Raw genomic sequence first — 24,162 nt, 5'->3', positions numbered from 1 at the left:
ATCTAAGAGATGTGCATGATGGTGAGTAAGGAAGACAAGAAAAGGCTAGAAAGATGCAAAAACTTGATATTTAAAATTCTCTCCCCAAAAAAGATGTTATGATTATAGAAAATTTTAAGGATTTATATTTTTGTCATTATAGTTTGAGGTACATATTCATTCATCTTTTGAGAAGGTTATAATTATGAATTTTAGTTTCTACAATTTCTTTATTAAATATTGTTGTTATATTTAGAGGTAAATTTTCTACATTTATCATTCTAAGAATAAGTTGTACTAAGAATAGTTGTTCTTATCTTTTATAAATGATGAAAGGAATGAGTAATAATTCATTTATCTTACAACTTGTTTGTCAGGTTTTTAGTGAAAGAAAAAGAAAGGAAAGGAAAAAAGGGAAGGGAAGGGGAAAAAAAGGGTGAAAATTTTTCAATTTTTTTCGCTTCCAATTCCTTGTGTTTTGGAGAAAAAAATGAAATAATAATTTATAAACTTATTTTCCCATTAATTCCTTTTATTATAGTATGAAGTCTCATATGATTTTTAAAACCAAACATATGAATATTACTTAATTGCTTTACTTTCCTTTCTTTTTCATACAATTTTCTTAAACAAAACAAGTTAGTGGGATTTATTTGTTGCCTTGGGTTTGTTTATTAGGATATAACTTCAAATAAATTATTGTCTCACAAATCTCATTCCTCGAGAATAATATAAGTAGTTTGGTTAAGAATTATTAAGGATTAGAATACTGTTATTTTATTTTTAACCTACTCACAATTATTTATCCTCATTTCAATTTTTTTATCTTCATTAATCATATCTTATATACAAAAATTCTACATTTCTTTTTTATTCTCCCTAATTTATTTTTTGTGAATATCCTTTCAAGTTTTGAATTTTATCCTAAATTGTCAAATTAAGAAATTAGTTTATAACCATGGCGGTGACCCAAACACACCATATAAGATCACTCTCGGGAACACCACTTCTAGTAGAAACAAACTTCAGCACCACAGATTTTGCAACAACAGTACATGCATCATCTGTGTGGAAGTCTTCGTCACCGTCGCTAAAATGCAAAGTGACATGCCAAACCAGTGACTTAAGTGACACATTGTCACCACCAATCAGCCCATGTCAATCACCAATCCGGGCTGATTTGACATCGGCATGCCAGGCTTTTACGACGGCATCAATTCCAGATTCAACAATGCATAAAGAGAACATAATAGAGGGAGGAAGTGCACATAATAAGAAGGAAAAGGGTGTGCCAGTTTATGTGATGATGCCATTGGATAGTGTTAAGATGGATAACACAGTAAATCGTAAGAAAGCGATGAATGCAAGTTTTCAAGCACTGAAGAGCGCAGGAGTAGAAGGAATAATGATGGATGTGTGGTGGGGTTTGGTAGAGAGAGAACATCCAGGGGAGTATAATTGGGGTGGTTATATGGATTTGTTAGACATGGCGAAAAATCATGGGTTGAAGGTTCAGGTTGTTATGTCATTTCATCAATGTGGTGGTAATGTTGGTGACTCCATCACGTAAGTTTATTTTCTTAAGTTCTCTCTAATCTCTACATAGTAATTATTATGAGAAAATTGCTCTACATAAGTGATTTTTTGCTAATATATATTAACTCTTATGTTATAAGTTTTACCAACTATATTGCAAAATAACAAAGACTTGCCAGAGGTTGAATTTTGGAGATAATATTTCGTGAGTGACAATTAAAATTACTAAACTTGTTTTTGAAATCTAAAATGGAAACACAATTACTATTCAATACCTTGATTTAAATTTATCTTTTCATTAATTGTAATAAAACTTGTAACAAAATATCTGATTAATACTAAAATAGTTACTACCTCCGTTACATATTAGTTGCAACTTTGGATAATATTTGTGAGAGATAAAATATTCCAAAGTTGCAACTAATATGTAACGGAGGTAGTACTCATTTACATTTTCTCTCTTAAATCCCTTCATTTTCCCTCTTAAAATATCTACCTATTTTATTTCTTATTAGATTCCCTAGATTTTAGGATGCATTTTTAATTTTAGGTATAAAATTTGTACAGTTATTACTATTTGTTTAATACACTCTTAACAAACTTCAAAATTTGTTGTGAATATGTACAAGATTTTACTAATGATCGTTTTGAAAGATAAATAATAACAAATTTTATATAAGGATTTCTTTCTTTATAACTAATTTGAGTGCTTTAAAAAAAAAAGTAAATCTAAATTGCAAAAATCTTTAACTTGCATTATTTTACACAAATTTACATTGAAAAAATAAATTAATGGACCAAATTCAATAGAATTGAGGGATTGAATTATTCTAAAGTTATAAGTATGATGCATAATTTCTTGTCTTATTATTTCAAGTTTGAAATTTAACTAATTGATACAAAGGATAAGTTGCTACAATTTTTCTTTTTCATACAGAATTCCTTTACCAAAATGGGTTGTTGAAGAAATTCACAAGGATCTAGATCTTGCATATACTGATCAATGGGGTAGGAGAAATTTTGAATACATATCACTTGGTTGTGATACCCTCCCAGTACTAAAGGGGCGAACACCTTTGCAATGTTATGCTGACTTTATGCGTGCTTTTAAAATTCAGTTTCAACACCTCCTTGGAAACACCATTGTGGTAAGATTCCTTTAAAGTAGCATGGAACTAACTATAGTTTGTTTCCTTGGTCAAATGAAAATCAAGTGAACTAAACAATTCCTTACTATTTTAGTTGTTTCTCTAATATAAGTCATATCTATATAATAATTCTAGAATTTTTTTTTTTTTAACTTCTTACCACAACTCTCCAAAACCTCATTCCTTTAATTTTGTGCACTTTTTTTTTTTTGGAAATAATCTCCAAAGAATTTCATCTCTCCATATTAACTTAGATCACACAAAAACAAAAAAAATAAAAAATTTCCATGACTTCCACTTCTACTAACTATGTAGGTAAATATTGTGTATTTAATTAAAAAAACTAATATCTTCACAGGAGATACAAGTAGGGATGGGTCCAGCCGGTGAGCTACGATACCCTTCATACCCAGAGCAAGATGGAACCTGGAAGTTTCCGGGAATCGGAGCCTTCCAATGTTTTGACAAGGTATACTTTTCCCTTTTTCTCCTTGTTTTATTTTCATTAATACTTCAAAGTTTTTAATAATAAAACATCTTTTATATTTTTAATATATAGTGGTATTGTTTTATTGATTACTTGGCTTGCTTTTATGCAGTACATGAGTAGTAAATTAAGAGATGCTGCAGAAGTTGCTGGTAAACCAGAATGGGGTCACTCCGGTCCAACAGATGCCGGTCATTATAACAATTGGCCAGAAGAAACACAATTTTTTCGCAGGGAAAGTGGTGGGTGGAGTAGCCCCTATGGAGAATTTTTCCTCACTTGGTATTCAAAAATGCTCATAGATCATGGAGGGAATATCCTTTCCTTGGCCACTGAAATCTTTACACATACAAGTGTTAAAATCTCCATTAAAATTGCTGGCATTCACTGGCACTATGGGACACGCTCCCATGCTCCTGAGCTAACTGCTGGGTATTACAACACAAGATTCCATGATGGGTACCTTCCAATTGCCCAAATGCTTGCACACCATGGCGCCGTATTTAACTTCACGTGCATTGAGATGCGTGATCATGAGCAGCCACAAGATGCTTTATGTGCTCCAGAGAAACTAGTGAAGCAAGTTGTTTCAGCTACTCAACTAGCTCAGGTTCGATTGGCTGGAGAGAATGCATTACCACGATATGATGAGCAAGCACATGAGCAAATTTTAAAGGCTTCTACATTAGAAGTAGATGAGAATTCAGGTGAAAGAGGAATGTGTGCGTTCACATATTTAAGAATGAATCCAGATTTATTTCAAGATGATAACTGGAGGAAGTTTATGGCGTTTGTAAAGAAGATGAAAGAAGGAAAGGATGGACACCGATGCTTAGAGCAAGTAGAGAGAGACAATGAACATTTTGTCCATGGCAAACAATTGCTTGTTCAAGAGGCTATTCCAGCTCTTGTGCACTAGGAGAAAAATATGTTTAGAGGGTATAAGAATAATTTCACAATATATCTTTAACACTAAAAATTTATAATGGTAGTCATAATAAAAATATTCACTACAAGAAAAATGTCTTTTCGTTGCGATTATTTTAACATTTCGTATCAATTGTAATGACTACAAAAAAAATCCCAACGAATGGTTATTCGATACAATATCCGTCGTTACCATAGCCTTTAGTAGTGTTTTCCCTTTCGCTGGGGTTGTCCTCATTAACCGATACTGAAAACTACATTTAATCATGGTGATTATTGTAGCGATTATAATCCCTACATATATTGAACTCATTATAATCCCTACATATGCTCTATACAAGATTCGAACATGCAACCTCAAGCTATAATATTTAAATTTTTTTCCAATAAGTTATGACATATTTTATGTTCTCTTTGTCAAACAAAATTGTAAAATCTAAGTGTAAAAAAGGCTTTTCGTATCGATTTTTGGGTTTTAGTGGCGATTGTAAACAATACGCTTTTCCATAATTTTATAAATGTGCAGAATAAAGGTGAATAAATATTATTATGTTTTTCGTATCGATTTTATTTGGGTTTACTATGTTATTTGTAAAATGATACGGATTCCTCTACTATTTCACAAAAATATGTGCATATTGCAACGAATGTACAATCGCTACGAAAAGACAATTTTCTTGTAGTGTCACCTTCTTTTGGATTTACTTTATCATCCTTTTGTTTGAGAATATTGGTCTTAATGTTTAGTGAGATTATTTTAATTACTTAATAAATCGTAAAAAATCTAGATATATTAGCACTAGCTATAAGCTTAGCTTGGATATTTTTCTCCATGATTTACATTATTCAATAAACTATTCTTATTCATCTATCGAAGAACACACTGATATTTTTTGGAAATATGCTCCTCTCATTCAAATATACAATTAGAATGTTTTGAAAATCTCATACATAATATTTAATAAACAAACTATCTATTTTCATTAGAAAGTCAATTCTCTAATTAATAAAAGACTTAGCATTGAAACCAATACCATCGTTTTGACAAATTAAATGGTAAATAGCAAGTGGGTTAAAGATGAATACATTTGCTTTGAAATTTCAAAAGGATTTGAAGTTACTTCGTGAAGACTCCAAAATTATGTCTCTCCAAATAGCACTCGATGACGAGACTACTAAATGCTTAATTAGTCATGTCTTGAATGCGAGCGTAGGTGTTTCTATGATAAATTCTTCTCCAAATGCCCATATCGAAGCCCAAACATACTTTAAAGCCTAAATAAGCCTTTTGACCCTCAAAACCTCTTTTACAAACCCCAGTGATAATTCCCAACCTCAATTGTACACCAATCAACTCAAACGTTTCCTTCAAAAAGCAATCTGATAAGGCAACATGCACTACATGGTTTTAGGGAAAAGCAAACGAAGGTTGTGTGTCAAGTGGCGTACAAGCCTTATGCCAAGTGTAGGTGTTGTACTCTATGCCAGAAGTTATGGATATTTATGTACCACTATAAGATTCATCTTGGCATATCCTTGATAACTTGTTATTTGGTATGATTTTAGGGTACTTTTGAAACTTGTTTTCGTTATTAATCGGCATCAAAGTTCATTATTAATCCTATTTTTATGCAAATTTTGTACCATCCATGCTTCACGGGTTGTTTGTGTTTTTTATGTAATGTAGCTATTTTTAGCACTATGGATGTGATCAATCATGAGTGAGCAAGGATAAGGGCAATCTTGGTTGAAAGAGCCATGGAGGAAGAAGGAGGAGTGCCTTAAAGAGAAATGAAAAGCTTTTGGAGAGCCTTGAAGGGTTGTTTGCGTAAACGTCAACTTCAATTGACCATAACTTTTGATCTACTCAACCTTTTAAAGTGATTCAAATTAGAGATTTAAAGGTCGTCTCAAGAGCTTTCCAACGATTGGTCACAAGTCCATTTTCGGCAAGAAACAAAGAAGTTACAGCCTCCCAAAGTTAAGTTGTCAAGGTAGGGAATTCTGCATGGTCGTGCAACAAAAGGGCACGTTTGTGCAAGGATGCACGTTCGTGCCAAAATCTACATGTCCGTGCCAAACTAGGCACATCCGTGCAAGCCTATTTCCAGGCTCTTTCCTCATTTTCTCCGTCCTTTTTGTTTTGAAGGGGGTATATATACCCCTTGAACTCATTTTGTACGATCATTGAAGTTTTTAGAGCTTTCTCTTACTTTTACAATTTTAGAACATCAAAACTCTCAATCATTAGTTATATTTTAATTATTAGCATGGAAATATTCAACTTCAATCATTGTAGAAGACAAGTTCCACCATTGTTGCTCACTTTGAAGCTTCATAGTAACTATTTCTTACTCTTCTCTTCCATTTCTCTCTACTTAGTTGTTATTAACTTGCTTAATTCTTGTATGCTTAGATTGTTAATTATTTTAACTCTTAGTTTAAACTTGTTCATGAATTGCTTGAAATCTTTAATTGCTTTAATTTCCATGGATTGTGAGTAGTCTAATTTCTAGGGTTTGGGTAAAACCCTCAATGTAGTCACTTATAACTAGTTTCATGTGTTAATTTGGTTATTGTGGGATGTTAATTAGTTGAGCTTAAGTGGTTTAATTGTTTAGTTCTTGTATATGGCCATTGCTAGAACTATTTATCCAAGCTTCCTCAACGAAGGATCGAGAGATGAATTTGAGTTAGCTCCCTTATGCTTAATTTACTTGAAATGCCATGAGAATAGGAATTTCCGGTCAAGGGAATGTTTATGTCATCGTGATTATGCTTTGTAACCACGAGAGTAGGTTGTATTCATGATTCAAGTAATCCCTCTAGCTTGAGAGAGTAGTTGGGTGCCTTAGATGACTTCCCCTATTTTATCCCCTATTTTACCTTGATTGTTGCATGCTAATTGTGATTTGTGATGAAGTTGAGTGGTATAACCCAAGCCCTAGATTCCTCTTAATATTATTAATCTCCCCTTAGCTTTTAGTTGTTTTGAACTAGTAGAAGTTACTTAAAACCAAACCAACTTTGACTTCATTTAGCTTATTTGAACGATAGTATCTCGATGGTTGATTCAACGCCTCTCTTGGGTTCGACCCTTTCTTGCCCTTGCTATTAGTTAGTGAGACCAAGATAGGATTTATTTTGGTAGGCTCGACGACGGCCTATCAATCCCCTAACAAACTTTACCCCCACACTAGTGCACATTATTCTCGGCACCTTGCACACAACCTGCTCTCAGCATTATATACTCCTAAGAAGTGTCTCCCCTTTTAGCACCTAATAACAAAATTGCCATTTGCTAAATCAAGTCAACTCCTAAGGTGAGCAATGATGTTGTCAAGTCCAATACCTACTATCAACCAATCAATAGGGGTGAGCATAATAGGGTACCCTATTAAATTTCTTGGAACCGGAACTTGTTATGCAGCTGGTTCCTCAAAATGGGAATCGGAACATAAACTTGTTGAAGTGGTTCCTAAAAATTGTGAGAACCGAAACTGGTTCTGATTTAGGCTACCTTGTCTTTTTAATATACTAAATAATTTATTGTATAAATATTTTTTAAAATTTGGATGGTCACAAAATTATAACTTTTACAACCTGCAAATACAACAAACCTAAAGTAGTTGTTTAGCAATTTTGATACATATACTTATAATTGTTAATTTATTTTATTTTGTAAAATTTGGGCTTATATATAGGTGTATAATTAAAATTAGTGATATTTTTTAAAATCAAGGTACCCTACAAGTTTCGGTTCCAATAAATTGAGAACTGAACATGAACCTGTTGCACGAGGTTCTCAATTTTATTATCCGGAATCAGAACCTCTTGCCTAGCTAGAACCTGCGGTATCTGATCTAACAAGTTCCAATTCTGATTCAAGGTACCCTGATTTTTTTTCTCACCCCTAACCAAGACCTTTGCCAAGCCTAGAAAAGTCCAAAAATGCCCTCAAAAGCCTAAGTTAAAGCCCGAAAATCGCAAGTCAAAGCCTCTAACCTCAAATGTAAAGCCTAAAAAGTCATCAAACCTTCAAAAAGCCATATACAACCTCAAAAACCAAAAAATACATGGCGTGACACAATTTCCAACCTTCTAAAACCCTCAACTTCCTTATAAATCTTCAAAATCAAAGTTTGTTGTGTTGCTTAGCTTGTGTACTAGACACACAATCAACTTAGCATTTGGACCCATGAGTACTTGCAATCGGGAGATGCTTATGTACTTATGGCGCACAAACACCCTTTCGATGAGGTTAGAGTTTTACGCCATAAGTACCTACATCCTACAGATGCATGTACATACTTATGGCACATGGACCACACCTTAGGCGCATTGTCTATGTGTTTTAACACAACGAATGTTGTTTCAAAACTCTTAGGTTAAACATTATAAGTACCCCCCTTTTTTCAAATAATCACTAGTAGAAAAACTTCTATTAGTAATTGGCGAAAAAACTTTTAGTAACTGGCATTGTTAGTTACTAATAATGTACTATTTATAATTGGCCTAACTTAATGCCAATTACTACTAGTGTAACACCCCGACCCCAAACAAATTAGGGAGGGGTCTATTGTCATGAAATGTGCATCGAGGGCCAACAAATGTCCCCACAGACCAACACAAGTCCTTCCGGCGCATTTTGTTCTCACTCATGCGCACCTCGAGAAAACTTCCCAGGAGGTCACCCATCCCAAGACTACTCCCATCTAAGCACGCTTAACCGTGGAGTATCTTAGCATATGAGCTCCCTAAAAGGAAAATGCATCTTGTTGATATGAGTAGTATATCAAATCCTTTTTAAAGCAATCATGAGGGGTATTACAACTAGTCCATTTTTCATAAGTTCATATATGTTTACATCAAGCCCAATCCAATAAGTTTCAATCAAGTTTAATAAGTTTAAATAAGGTCTAATATAATTATAATAAACTAGTTTTGTACCCCGTGCCAGGGCTTTTTTTTTATTGAATTTTAAGATAATTTGTTTTATCTATATGCCAAATCTTAAAATATATAATTGATACAAACATTGTTGTATAAAAGGTGTATATTCTATTTGGTTTAACATATTTTGAAGTACAATATCATTGATTTTAATAAGAGCACAATATATATTATCTAGAAATATACATTATTTTTTTTTACTCATGGATTTATAATCACTTGACAATCATACTTGTAAAATAAAAAATAAATAATAAATAGCACTACCGTTGATGTGGGTGGTTTTGGGTTGTACTTTGGGCTATTTGGTAGCTCTTGAAAGTGACTTAAGTAGCATGACTAGAGAAATTAAAAAAATCACTTTAAAGTTGCACCTATTTTCATGTTATTGGATGATATTTTTAGGATAAGTTATCTTTAATGTCTTTAACTTTACTCATGTTTGATAGACGGGTAATACCATTGCCCATATGATAGCTAATAATGGGAGATTGATATGAATTTGTAATGCTTATGTACGACTGATCTTAATTTAATTTAACAATATTCGCAACGTCTTTAGAAAAATATAAACTACAATATAGCAATTATAGTACTCTTTATTATTAGCTGATTTAAATTTATAAGATAATTATTAAGAGTTATAATCTAAAATTTTTTAAACAAAATTATAATTTAAGGCCTTGTTTGGTGGTAGCGTTTGAGGTAGCGGTTAGCCTTTTAACTGGTCAAAACACTACTAGAAAAAATTGCAGAGTGTTTGGCTATGTTGCAGTTCTAGTAGCGATAGCGATAGAGGTAGCGTTTAGGTAGCTTTTCTCAAACGTTATAAATAGTAGCGTTTATTAGTAGCGGGTAGCGTTTGGCAAATTTTTATTACTTTTTAAACAATATTTATATGAATTTTGATATATTTTAGTATAGCAACCGCTACTTTTGCCAAACACTTATACTATCAACCGTTACTTTGACAGCTACCCGCTACTACCTTAACAGCTACCCGCTACCGCTGCTTTTGTCAAATAGGGCCTAATTTGTACTTATGAAATATTTGAATTTTATCGATAATAAAACTCTAAATCAGTCAATATGTCCTAAAGTTCTATCCAAATTTTATTGAAAATAAAACTCTAAACTTTTTTGTCCTACAAAATCTATATAAATCTATCTAACTTTTTTATTCAAAAAAAAAAATATATTCAAATAAATCTTATGTGTCTAAATAATCATTTAATGTTGCCTACGTGACACGACACTTGGCGAAAAATTGAAATGCCAAGTGTCGTTTGTCTTGTGGCCTAACTATAAGTTTTGCTTTATATATTAGTTACTAGTTTTGTCCCCGGACGATGCCCAAATTGTTGATAAATTGGTTTAATTTACAAACACATGGTCGAATAATTGTGCTTGCTTGTGCTTTATAACATAACTTAGTAAAGCGTACATGCTTCCAGAATTACTTTGTGATATTATTTATTTTTTATGCTGAAATTTGTTTGTTACATTTGAACTCAAGACTTGTATGTTTATTTCAATTTTTTTGATTTTTTTTAATATTAAGTCATGGATGTTGTAATTGGGCTTATATTTATTTCTTTTATTTACTTGTATTGAATATTTTCTTGGTTAATTTCATTTTTATATATATTAGTGTTGTTTATGCATGTTAATATGGTTCAAATGCTATAGTAGGATGGACGAAAGTAATGCAAGTGGAGGTGGAAGAGGGAGAAATAAATGATTTTGGACCACTCAGGAAGATAAAATTCTCGTAGAAGCATTGTCAGAGCCAGTTGTTGACCCTCACTGGAGGTGTGATAGTAGAATCAGAAGCGGCTATAAGGTTTGCTTGGAGGAGGTCATAGGTAAGGCTCTTCCTGGTTGTGGTTTGAAGACTTTACCACACATTGACTCCCATCTTAAGACACTTGTAGCCAAGCTTATGGCTATTTATCATATGTTAAATACAAGTGGATTCGTTTGAGATGATGAACAAAAAATGTTTTGTGTGGAAGAGTCTGTTTATGATGAGTTTTGCAAGTTGTGATAACTTTTGTTAGGTAATTTTAATTATGTTTGAGATACTTGATGATGCTATATATTTGATTATTATGTTTATTTTTGTCCTTGTCAAAATCATCCGTGTTGCAAAAACTTGTATGGAGTTCCTTTTTAGTAATTTCATGAACTTAAGAATATTATGGCAAGGACTATGCTATTGGAAAACCAACTGAAGATTTTGTTGAGGCAATCAACAATTTGAAAAAATTTGTCACTCCACTGGTTATGCTCAAATTAAGTGATGAAGAGGAAATAGTTGGTAGTAATAATGCCACTCAAACTGTTAAATCTTTTCTCCTCCTCCAAAAAAGATAAGATTGAAATTTTTTACAAAAAAAGAAGTAAGAGAGGAAGTGGTGGTGCTGGAAGTTCTAATGAGTTGTCTAGCTTACAAACATTCATGAAAGACATGAATATATACTCATCTTTCCACTATGACTACTGTGATGGCATGCACTGATGATCGTAAACAACATGCGGATGAAAGAAAGCAAAATTTAATCGAGACAAGTGAACAAGTGATAGAGGAACTACTCTTTTTTAATTTAGAAGGTGTCACTCCCACCCAAGTTTTTGAAGTGGCCAACATTCTAACCACACAACCAAATAAGCTCATGATATTTTCAAAGAATCCAAACGATTTGAAAAGTGACTATGTAAAGAGTCTTCTAGGGGGAAGTAATGATAGTAATGCTTAAATCTTATGTTGTGGTTTAATGTATGGTTTTCAATTAGCTTAGGTGTTATTCACAAACTACTACTTTGGCAAGAAGAGCTATTGGCTAGGACTTCAGTTGCATGCTAATCTTATTAAATCACTTTTGGTATGAACTTTTGTGCAGGAACAAGTATTTTGGTATTATTTTCACCAAGAAATGATAACTTGAATTTGTAATCAATGGAGCTAAAAAGATGTTATTTTAAATTTATATTTTTTTGCTTAAAATTTTCCTTTTATATTATAGGAAAATATGAAACAGGTTTATCATATTATTTTTTAATAGCAGGTTTATCAATTTTATTCCTAGAAGAAACATGTTTATAGTATATAACAGGTTATTGTTGGAAAAAATAAAAAGAAATTAAAATACATAGTTTGATTCTCTTGTTTGTACCGAACAATCACAAAGGGAATCAATGGGTAGTTCATTCCGTTTCCTGGACACAAACAACCAACCAGGCCAAATCAGGGTCAATCCTTTTCTTTCTCTTTCTTTCCCTCTCTGCATTCCATTCCCATTCCCTAGTGCGAACCAAACAATTCCTTAGTGGATTAAACAAAGATAAATACTCATTTTAAATAACATAAAACAAAGTCTAGTACTCGGTAAGACACAAGAATGTGAAGCCCAGTCCAAACTCAATTAACAACAAAATCCAAAGCCCAAAATTCTGAAAAAAAAAAAAAAAAATTAACGTCGTCTTCCTCATTTTCTCTCATCTTTGTATTCAATTTTTAGGTTTTTATTCAATTATTATTGATTATTAAAATCAAAATTATTATTGATTTTCTCATTTTCTCTCTCCTCTTTCTAGTTTGTTGGGGTTCCTTCCCATTTCGATCTTCCCCTTTGGTGGCTGCTAAATACACCAACCCCACCATAATTCCCTTAATCTTCTCTTTCAATTCTAATCACAATCCTTTCTAAATTCATCAATATCCATAATTCTAATTCAATTTCCCTTCACTTAAATCTTCTCATCTCACCTTCCTCTTCACAAATTTTCTGGGTTAAATCATCAAATTTCGAAGAGAAATTTGTGAAAAAATGGTGGGATTTTGATGTGGGTTCTTAATTTTTTGATTAGTTTATGAGGTGGGGTTGTTTAAATGAGGGATCCAATGTGGGTGGATGATGCAAGTGCCCCATCAACCTCAAACACTTTGCCGCGTCCAATATCAAGTAATTCTGCTCCTCGACGCAGGTGGGTTTTTACTTTCGATTTCGAATTTTTTTTCTTGATCTTGTAATTTAATTTTTAATTTTTAGAATTTTTTTATATTTTTTTTTTGAATTTAACTTTACTTGAGCTGAAGATCTGGTAGATTTAGATGTTGAAGCTTTGAGATTTTGTAAATTGGATTTGTTTTGGACAATTTGATCTTTGAAGTTGCATGTGGTTTTTTTTTTTTTTTTTTTTTTTTTTTTTTTTTTTTTAACTTTTTTAATTTGTATATTATATATACTTTGTATATTTTTATCTGATATTATTATTATTATTATAAATTTTTGAAGTAGGGTTGAGAAACTTATATGTGTTGTGAATATGATTTACATTAATTTCGTGAAGATATTCGAACATTTAGATGATAATTGGGAACTACAGTTGAAGATTTGTTCATATGGTAAATGATGGAATTTCCATGTGAATAATTTTCCTCTTTTAACTAATTTTAGTCATTGATTTCGTAGTAGATATGGTATTCTATAAGTGGGGCTCCAAAGTTGAGGAATTTCTAATTATTAAGAGTAACTATGCGTGTTGTTAGAGTCTTATGCCGGACTTAGCATTAATAGATCTCTACTGAATTTTGGGTATGCTATTGTTTTATTTTAAGCAGTGGAGACAATGTATTCAACCTTTTAGCTCGTAGAGAGATCAATCCTCGAACAAAGCGTTCAACGAAAAGGTTGTGGGGTGAAAGTTCAGAGGGTGGTTTTGATGATCTTAGCCGTATATTTGAGGCCGGAAGAGATGCAAGACGTAGCCTCATATCATGGTAATACTTCTCATCTTCTTGGTGGCGACTCTTATAGTTTCCTTTTATTAAAAAAAAGCTTCGTATATCTTTTTAACTCATTTGAGTTGTATCCCAGGGTTGAGGCAGAGTCATTGCATCATTTATCAGCCAAGTATTGCCCTCTCGTACCACCTCCTAGGTCAACAATTGCAGCAGCTTTCAGTCCAGATGGGAAGACACTTGCTTCCACACAGTGAGTTGTCTTATAACCCGGACAAGTTTTGTTGATAGAGATGTCAGTATCATGTTAACATGTTAAGTTTTTACTCATGCAGTGGAGATCATACTGTAAAGATAATTGATTGTCAAAGTGGAAACTGTCTGAAAGTGCTAAGTGGGCATCGGAGGACACCATGGGTGGTGAGTTTCAATCTCTATTAGTGTAAAAAACTTTCAAACATGAGTCTTTTCATTGGTGGAGTCCATTTAAGGAAACTGAGGCTCTCTATCTTGCACATACATTTACCATTGTGCTCGTGCATGTTGATAAATGACTATGGCAACCTTCTCTTTCTCTTGGTAAGGAATGTGATTGCATTTTGAAATAACCTTTATAATGCAGATATGATGGTAATATAGAGTAGTGATATAAGCTTGGCATTGCTACTTTCATATATCTACATGACTACTGGCTAGGCCTTTGGTGATAGATATATAGTGAACACAGCTACACTTAAATTTATTGGTTCTATTATATGCTTAGGTGTTTGTAACTTGTAGCTAGCAAGTGTGTATCTAAGATTTGGTTTTCTAGAATTGCCGATAAAAAGGGAAGATCACATGAAGTGAAAGTTTTTTTTTCCTTCTTTTGAGAAATAATTGTGACCTTTTTTGCAAGGGAAATAATATGATAATGAATGATACTGACATTAATGTGGTTAAAGAACAACTGTGATAATTTGGGGTTGCAAAGAGTACAAAAGAAAATAAAGCCAGACATTTTAGAAGGCACAGCTTTTGCAGTAGGCAACTGTGATACCTTGGTTAAGTCACTTGCCATAATAAAACAAATCAATATAATGACGTAGCTGGCTTAACGAGTCCTATAGGTTTGGTCTAGGATATTTGTAACAGGCTGAGGTTGTCATTCGAGAGAAGTTTATTATACCTGATTCTACATCTATTTTGGAGGCCTTTTCTTTCCGGGATCCAAAGTAGTTGGGATGCTTCGTATGCCTTTATATTTCTAAGATGTATGTGAATATTAGAGATGTTGTTTATGTAAATGTGGTTCAGTTTTATGCTTGTAATGTTTTGACATTTTGTTCTTAGCTTGAAACGAAATGTGTTTAATTGACAAGGATTAGAAGTTGTTTGCCAACTTGAGTGAGATTGAGTATTTTCATTCTGAAGGAATTGTGATTTGATTTTTCACTTGAAGTTTTGTTTTCATGGTGATTGATTGATGTGCAGATTACATTTTGTGGTTTATGTCTTGATTAAAATTGTTCTTATTTTTGCCTTTTGGGAACTATTCAGGTCAGGTTCCATCCAACAATTCCAGGCTTGCTCGCTAGTGGGAGTCTAGATCATGAAGTTCGGCTTTGGGATGCAATTACAGCAGAATGTATTGGGTCACGGGATTTTTGTAATTACTTCTAGCTCTGATGGTTTATTTTAATGTTTGTAATGCATTTTTTTTTCCTTTTTTATGTTAACGTCTCTTGTATAAAATATAAATAAATTAACCTAGTTTGTCCATTCTCTCTTTTTCTTAATAACTCCTAATCTGAATGTTATATTTGTTGCAGACCGACCAATTGCTTCTATTGCTTTCCATGCCCAGGGGGAGCTGCTTGCAGTTGCTTCAGGACACAAGGTAAGAATGCTTACTTTTCTAAAGTGTTTTAGGTTTTATGCTCAATCAAGTGATGCTGAAGTAAAAATTCTGTTTTGGCTAGCTATACATATGGCACTATAATGAAAGAGGTGAAATGTCAATCCCTACTGTTGTCTTGAAGACACGGCGTTCTTTACGAGCTGTTCACTTCCATCCACATGCTGCACCTTTTTTATTTACAGCTGAGGTAAGCTGGTTCATTCAAGATGAAATTAATTATTGCGTCAATATTCTTTGTTTTCTCATGACTTTCTCGGCATGCAGGTCAATGACCTTGATTCTTCAGATTCATCAATGACACTTGCAACTTCTCAGGGTTATGTGCGATATCCACCTCCTACTGTATATGTTGCTAATGTTCATGCTTCTGATTGGTCTAGCTCAGCTGAGGAACTTCCTCTCATGTCCCTTCCTTTCTTGATCTGGCCTCTGCTCTCCAGAAATGATGGAAGAATATCTTTTCAGCACTCAGATGGAAATGCAGGTTCAAGTAGTATGCAGCAGAGGTTTGGTCCTTCTTCGTCGGTGAGGTTGCTAACATATTCAACCCCATCTGGACAGTATGAGCTCTTGTTGTCTCCCATTGAATCCAGTAACACTTCTTCGGTTCCGAATGAAATGCGGCCTGTATCAGCTGAGGTGGAAGCTATTGCTCCGGAGTCTGCTGTGGATGTTATGGAAACATCTGATGTACAGCCTGAAGAAAGAAACACTCAATTTTTCCCTTTCGGAGACCCTGCGTATTGGGATCTACCTTTCTTGCAAGGATGGTTAATTGGTCAAAGCCAAGCTGGACAACGCATGGTACGTCCTGTAAATTCTAGTTCGCAAGAACCTCCTACTGCACAAAGTGAGATGATAATTCAGGATCCAGTGGCTTCATCAGCCATGCAAATGGGTACATCTTACACAAGGGGCAGCGGTCGGTCCAGTTCTCGGCATCGTTCGTCACGTTCCCGAGCAGCAGCTAGTACTCCTGCAGCGGAAGCAGCTGCTATTCCACAGGATGAAGGTGACCCTCATCTTGTCATTAGCAGAGTTCAATCTGAGCTTGCCACATCACTAGCAGCTGCTGCAGCAGCAGAGTTGCCATGCACGGTGAAACTTAGAATATGGCCATATGACATAAAAGATCCCTGTGCTCATCTTGATGCGGAGAAATGTCGTTTGATTATTCCTCATGCTGTACTCTGCAGGTGAGCTAATATATTGCTATATGCATTTTCTACCTGCTAAACAACTGTTTGACTATATGAGATGGGCTTTTGCTTTCCTGCTGCTAGGGCTTTATTGGTGAAGCTTTCATATATTGGAATAAAGCAATGAACCAGCTGATTTTTAATTTTATTTATATTCTTTATGTTGAATTTTTGCATCATGTGACTTTGTTGTGCTCATTATGTTTTGCAGTGAAATGGGTGCTCATTTTTCTCCATGTGGGAAATTTTTGGCTGCTTGTGTTGCATGCATGCTGCCGCAGTCAGAAGGTGAACCTGGAATTCAGACGCAGGCACACCATGATGCATTAGGAGCTGCAACTTCACCAACAAGGCATCCAATCTCAGCTCAACCAGTTATGTATGAGCTACGGATATATTCCCTTGAGGAGGCAACGTATGTGATCTAATTATTGTTCTTTGTCTATTTATTTATTTATTTATTTATTTATTTATTATTATTATTATTATTATTATTATTATTATTACTATTATTATTATTATTTTTATTATTTTTCTGGTTAAATCGCTTATCTATATGGTTTTCTATTGTAATGATTTAGGTTTGGGTTAGTACTTGCGTCACGGGCAATAAGGGCTGCCCACTGTTTGACGTCAATTCAGGTCTGTCATTGATATCCTTTCCCTTTGGCATATCTGCTTCTTAGTAATTATGATTCTTGTTTGTGGAACATATGTGATGTTACTGTTGCTAACTGTTCACAGGCTCTACTTTGACTAGCTTTTGTGATTTATAAGTCATGATAAAATAGTCATGTAAGATCTTGTTAGAATCATCCCAATGTATATTTTTAGAATATCAACTTTTTTATAATTTTTATCTATTGATTATTTGAGATATGAATTGTTGAACTTGTGCGTTGGCAAACGTTATAAAAGAAATGTGCTAACTAGAGCATAGGAAATAAATAACCTAAAAAAGGCTCAAAATCTTGCGAAATAGATTATGTTTCGACTTACTTATGGAACCTTGACTTCAATGAAATTCTGTCTGGAATAGTTTACACTCTGATCTGGCTGCTAGCATAAGGGAAATATATTATACATCTGTACGACTATTGAACATAACTTAAACAAGTGAACAAAACCACTAATATGAATGACCTAACAGGCTAACATCACAAGCATATGATTATCGAGTGTACCCTACCTTGTATGGATTGCTATTAATTGGGTATTGGCTCTGTTATGGACTTCAGAGATAATGTAATGAGTTGCCCAAGCCCTAGTATTACTAAAAGAGAATGAATTGCTTGCTAAGAATTTTCTGCTGTACTAACTCAAAGGTAGGCAGCCAATTAGAAATCCGTAATTCAAATAATAGAGATCAAACTAATCAACCCGTTTTAGGGGCATCTAACCTTAAAAGTATAGAATTAGTGAAGCATAAATTCTTTTATATAATGAAGTTAATTATTTGGTAAGAAATTATTTTGTGAGGTGTTCTGGTTATTATTTAAGGATACTAGATCTAGATTTTCTAGTCAAATCCGTGATCTTTTATTGTTTCTATCTGTTTTGGGAACATGGTGAGTAATTATGAATAGAGTAGTGTTTACTTCTGTCTTTAGTCTCTATTTATTGGCACTATTGAATTCTCGTACTTGGCAAATTTTTTCTTGTGACACTACACTGAAATGTGTACGAGATCCTGGTCAGATTTGGTAGGTATTACTCGGAAATGGCTACTTCAGATCTTAGGCTATGGAAACCCTATGATTACAAAAAGTGAATCAATTTTATGAGAAACTAGAGTTAATGAATCTTGGCTTTTTGTCACCCTAGTGAGGGGAATTCCATGGCGGTACTCTCATCACTTGCCTGCCAGGCTGCCAGTGATAGGATTTGTACATGGGCGGGAAAATAACAGAGGAGCTGGAAGGAAATATCATATATGCAAAGAGATATGGAGAGTGTTGGGGTGGAGAGAAATAACTTGTGGTTGTGTCTCTTTTAGAATAGTAAAAAAAGTTGGTTATGAAATTTTTTTTATTTATTTTTTTAAAAGTAAATGGATATACCTTTATTTTCCTACAATTATAGTTACTTTATATCGTACGGTTCCTTATGACAATTCATGTTAGCCGACCCCAAATCATTTTGAGACTAAGGCTTTGTTGTTGTTGTATAGTTACTTTATATTTAATAACTTTGAATTTCATGTGCTATCTTATTAGTATACAAACAAATTTTATATTATTAGCACTTGTCCTAGTTTTAGAAATTGCCACACCCGACACTCGAATCCATACCTTACCCGACACTCCTAAGCTACTCTAAGTAACTTAGCTCACAAGTCATAACCTACAATGGATGTCCATTTTGACTTTTTGAGATGTTGCATGCCATTCGTTTTTCCTTTTAAGTTCAAACTCCAATTTTTATTTATTTATTTATTTTTTTGGGGGTTGGGGGGGGGGGGGGGAAGTGGGGGTGGAAGATTTTTGTGAATGACTATACTGAATAATCATTTTTGGTTCATGTAGCCGACCCCACTCATAAGATTAAGGTTTTGATTGATTGATTGGGAGGAAGTGGGGAAGCTGCTGAGCATATTTTGCAGCTGTCACACATCTACAATTCTACATAAAGGACAAGTTATGTTTTAAAAAAAAAAAAACAATAATAAAAAAGGGCTAGTTATGTGATTGATAGGGATGAAATATGATGTAGGCAAAGTAAACATGATCACCCAAATTCTGTAGGGATTGGAGGATAAAGGGTTTCTATAAGTCAGAATGAAAATTTCTTAAATGATTCAAACAAGCTGCTGTCTTTTACGGACGCATTGACATTGGATGGCTGTGAAAAAGCTGTTGTTTGATATAGTATGAGGCTCCCTAGTTGATAATCTTTCTCCTATCAGGTTTAGAACAAACTGAAAAAATGCTTGACTTATGGATTGGCTTTTTTGCTTTTATGTTGCCTGTCTAATGCAATCCCACTCAATTTATCTGCATAGGACTTGTTGTGTTTGGGCATGATAAACTTTCTCCTATCAGGTTTAGAACAAACTGAAAAAAATGCTTGACTTATGGATTGGCTTATTTGCTTTTATGTTGCCTGTCTATTGCAATCCCACTCAATTTATCTGCATAGGATTAGTTGTGTTTGGGCATGGAAGGACTTTGTTCTCAGTGAAGCTCACTTATGGCTTTAATTCCCTCCTGTCTAGCCTCGCCAGTTGTCACTGAAAATAAAAAATAAAATAAAACCTTGTTGATTCAATTTTTCTCCTACCTGGTTTAGAACAAACTAAAAAAAATAAAATAAAAATAAAAATAAAATTGTGTGCGTATGAAGTATGGATTGGCTCTTTTGCTTTAGCCTGTCTAATGCAACCCCACTCTTTTTATTTGCTTGGGACTAGTTGTGTGTGGGGATGGAAAGACTTCCTTACCAGTGAAGGTCACATACTTAGTTTCCTCCTTTCTTGTCCTCACCAACAAAACAAAAATAATAGAAGAAAACAGTACCAGTGTTATAATTGTTTAACAATGTTACATTTTGTTTTTATCCCCCCCTCTCACACTTAACACCACAGAAATTGAAAGATTGATGGACATGATTATTAAGTGGTCTGGATATATATGATGGTAAAGATCTTGTAAGTTGATTTGTACGGGGACTATTGAGGCATCCAAGCCCTATCACCAGCTTATTAACTTTATTTACCTATTTACTGGTTTATCATGTTCCATTTCCTAATTTTTTGGGCTTATATAATGTTTTAATGCTACCTTGCAGTTCTCACCGACATCGGAACACTTGTTGCTTGCCTATGGACGACGCCATAATTCTCTTCTCAAGAGTATTGTCTTTGATGGGGAGACTACAGTCCCCATTTATACGATTTTAGAGGTAATTTTGGGTATACATAAGTAATTGTTTCACAAATCATGTATTCTTCTGGATGTGGTCATGTGTCTTGACATGCTGAGTGATTTTGGTTTGTTAAAAATCTTGTGTATCGACTATTGAATTTGATATCAAATATTGTATGTTGTATTTAATTTTTAGTCATCCTTTCTTTTGGCTGGTCCTTTGTGCTTTATGTAGAAAATTGGTCTCATTAAATAGATGTTCCCTAAAAACATTGCTTTTACTGTTTATATGTCAGCTTTCTTCTCTGTACTGTTGTACTTCTACTTAAGTTTGGTTTAATCTTCCAGGTGTACAGAGTTTCTGATATGGAGCTGGTGAGAGTCCTACCAAGTGCAGAGGATGAAGTTAATGTGGCTTGTTTTCATCCTTCTGTTGGTAGCGGTCTTGTTTATGGAACCAAGGTGGAAATTTGGGATCCTTTTGTGGTATTATGTCATAATTTAATATTGTTGAATCTCTAATAAATTTTTACTGCAGGAGGGGAAGCTTAGGCTTCTTCAATTCGACAGTTCCAATAGCCTTAACTGTACAACTTCTTGCTTTCCTGATGAAAACTTGTTGGAGGTAAGGATGACGCAAATTGCTAGTTTTGCTTTCCTAATGCTTGTTGTTCATATTAGGGCATGGATTAACTCTGTAGCATTTGTTTTTTCATACGTTAATTTGTATAGTGGTATGCAGCACAAAATACAGATTTTATACAGAATAAAATATAGGTATGGGGAATGACATACTGAAACCGATGTAAATATGCAGGCTTTTTTTTTTTTTTTAATTTTTAGTTTTTTTCAACCGAGTCGGGTTCTTTGGGAAGTGAAAGGAAATGGAGGGATTAATTTTGCATCCCCTTTTAATATACCAAATCCCTCCATTATTGGAGAGACTTGAAAGGAAATTGGAGGTTGCTCTCTCCCTCCCCCCACCTTCCTTTTTCTTCCCTACCCCTTCCCTTTATTGTTGTTATCCATAGTGTTGAGGATAATAACTTAATTTTAAAGACACTATATATATACTAGTTTTGTGCCCGGCGCTCACATGGTTGATAAAATTTTAGGATAAATTTTTTGTCTTGAATGTTATATACGGTCATATAATCCCTTTTGATAATTAAGGATATTTAGACATATGATATCATATCGCTTATTTATATAATATGCACTTTTTGTAGTTTTGTTTGTAAATAGATATATACTCCGTATATGTTATTATTGACTTGAAATTATTTTTATTGAATTTATTTTTAAGCCTGATTAAAGCTTATCTAACTTTCTCTATTATTTTTTAAATAAATTAAATATATTATAAATGGATTTTATTTTAAGGAACTTTTTAAAACAAATTTTTTTGATGGAAATAAAACCGAGTCATAGGATATTTATTAAAAGTTATGATTAATTATGTATATATGTATATATGAAATATTGGAAGCAAATCGATAATAAAACTACAGTATTTTTATCTTACAAAATCTATCCAAAATCCGCTTACTTAGCATCATATGAGTCACAATAATACCCATTTGTTGCTTATGTGGTGTGACACTTGGTGAAAAACCGGAATGTCAAATGCCGTTGTCTCGTGACTTGGTTGCGAGATCCGATTTTTCTTATTAGTGATATATATATAAAGTCTATAAAGCCCGTAGATATAGGTATATGTGTAGAGCTAATTGGTATATATTCGTTAAACTAATTGTCTTGCTTGATACAGCTGCTGATTATGCTAAAAGCAACAAAAAAGGGTTTGTGTGAAAATGGTTACAATTAATTATTAAACAATGATTTGAAAAAGAAGGAAAAATAGTAAAAATAGCCATAAGCCATAACTCGGTTCTGACTGTGTAAGGTGTCTGGGAATTCTTGAACAAATCTGAGCTGAATAGTAGTAACAGCTTTTCTGAGGTAGGTAGGTAGAATGTACTAAAAATTGGTTTACAGGTAAAGTAATTTGCAGTTGTGGTAGCTCTTAGACTACTCTTTGTTGCATAGATTTGATGTGTGTTGTATTGTGTGAGCAGTACCGAGACATTAGGATTCTGCTGTGTTTGGTTTTCGAATGCATGTATTTTATCATTATAGTTAGGCTACATCATCTTTGTACTTACTCTAATCTCGTAGCTTGGAACAAATGGTTTGCAGGTTCCATCACATGCTTTAGAATGCTGACATTAGGAATGATTCTCACACCAGGCATGCATCCGAGTTGAACTGGTTAGTTTTTTCCTCCATATGCCTATATTGAGACTGATTATAGTTCCTTGAGTTTTATCAATTTATCGTTTTATGCCCTCTCCTAGTGCTTCCCCCCTCCCTCTTTAGAAAAGGATGGTGTTTATTATGGTGGGTGGAAAAGATTTTTGAAAACTAGCTTGACATTCGGTAGTTTTTAATTTGAATTATATGCACATGTTTTTTCTATGAGAAAGGTGGATTGGAAAAATAAAGTTAGAATTAAATTATTTTGCTCTCTAGTTCCAGGAGCACAGGGACGAAAATGGAACCAAGGAATTGACAGTTGGGATGCCACAAAGTGTTTTTGTTCCCAGAAATGTGAGTGAGGTTATACATTTCTTGTAGCCTGTTTATACCAAAGCTGTTTCAAGAGCTGCCCACTCAGAGCCTCACACTTTCTTTTCAAATCATTCCACTGTGACTAGTCAGAATGGCGCAAGTCAATCATATTTAAGCAAGTTTAACTACTCCTATTATACCTCGAGGATGGGTTTGTTGATTAAGATCAAGCTTTACAGCAGCTGCAGGGGAAGATGGAAGTATGTTTTTACATTGTATCATTTGTAATTTAACAGGGCTCTGAGCAACTAGTAATCGTGCTCTCTCAAGAATTCAGGGTATAACAGTCGATGTATTAGTTGTATGTCTGTCTGTCTTCATTTGAAAATTGAAATGCCCGAGATTCACATATGGTCGAATGGGTAGTTGTAGCAACTGATGATATAACACCGACGGTGTTAGTGGTGGCGTTGGTGACGTAGGAATGCTGTTCCATATAAAAATTGTTTTACTTTTGCTTACTTGGAAAAGAAAAATGTAAAAAGAAAGTTGTTCCGGCTTGGAACTCATTGCTTTTCTGGCAAGTACTTGTGGAATGGCCATTTTACTCCGTATTACTTTTACGGGTTTTTCCTGATTTTCATTTTTAAAATTCTATAAATATTGATTAGAAAAATACAGTTTAAAAATATATAAAGAAGATAAAGAAAGATGCAATACTCCGTAATACCCACCCTGCTTACATTTCTTTTAATATTAAACTCAATTAATTATTTTTTTTTTTTTTTTTTTTTTTTGTTGACAAATAACTCAATTAATTTACTTAAAACTATGTGTTGGTTAAAATGTAACATT

The 24,162-nt window shown here is 33.7% G+C and overlaps 2 protein-coding genes across 2 annotated transcripts; both read left to right on the top strand.

Annotated features, from left to right (window-relative positions):
• The first annotated feature begins 937 nt into the window (after positions 1-937).
• Positions 938-4,615, top strand: LOC110727339 (beta-amylase 1, chloroplastic-like). Its single transcript, XM_021906903.1, has 4 exons — positions 938-1,545; positions 2,453-2,663; positions 3,022-3,132; positions 3,263-4,615. The coding sequence occupies exons 1-4, from the start codon at positions 938-940 to the stop codon at positions 4,067-4,069; spliced, it is 1,737 nt and encodes a 578-aa protein (XP_021762595.1). The 3' UTR covers positions 4,070-4,615.
• A 7,835-nt stretch (positions 4,616-12,450) lies between these two features.
• On the top strand, positions 12,451-23,944 carry LOC110727338. Its single transcript, XM_021906902.1, has 15 exons — positions 12,451-13,017; positions 13,655-13,813; positions 13,911-14,027; positions 14,110-14,194; positions 15,314-15,422; positions 15,586-15,653; positions 15,736-15,861; positions 15,939-16,870; positions 17,085-17,288; positions 17,455-17,515; positions 20,660-20,773; positions 21,085-21,198; positions 21,275-21,361; positions 22,936-23,007; positions 23,269-23,944. The coding sequence occupies exons 1-14, from the start codon at positions 12,923-12,925 to the stop codon at positions 22,960-22,962; spliced, it is 2,298 nt and encodes a 765-aa protein (XP_021762594.1). The 5' UTR covers positions 12,451-12,922; the 3' UTR covers positions 22,963-23,007; positions 23,269-23,944.
• The last annotated feature ends 218 nt before the right edge of the window (positions 23,945-24,162 follow it).

This window comes from Chenopodium quinoa, unplaced genomic scaffold (genome assembly GCF_001683475.1).
Source record: "Chenopodium quinoa cultivar QQ74 unplaced genomic scaffold, ASM168347v1, whole genome shotgun sequence".
NCBI lineage: Eukaryota > Viridiplantae > Streptophyta > Magnoliopsida > Caryophyllales > Amaranthaceae > Chenopodium > Chenopodium quinoa.
The sequence above is the reverse complement of the archived record's forward strand: the minus strand, read 5'-3'. Positions and strand labels throughout refer to the sequence as shown.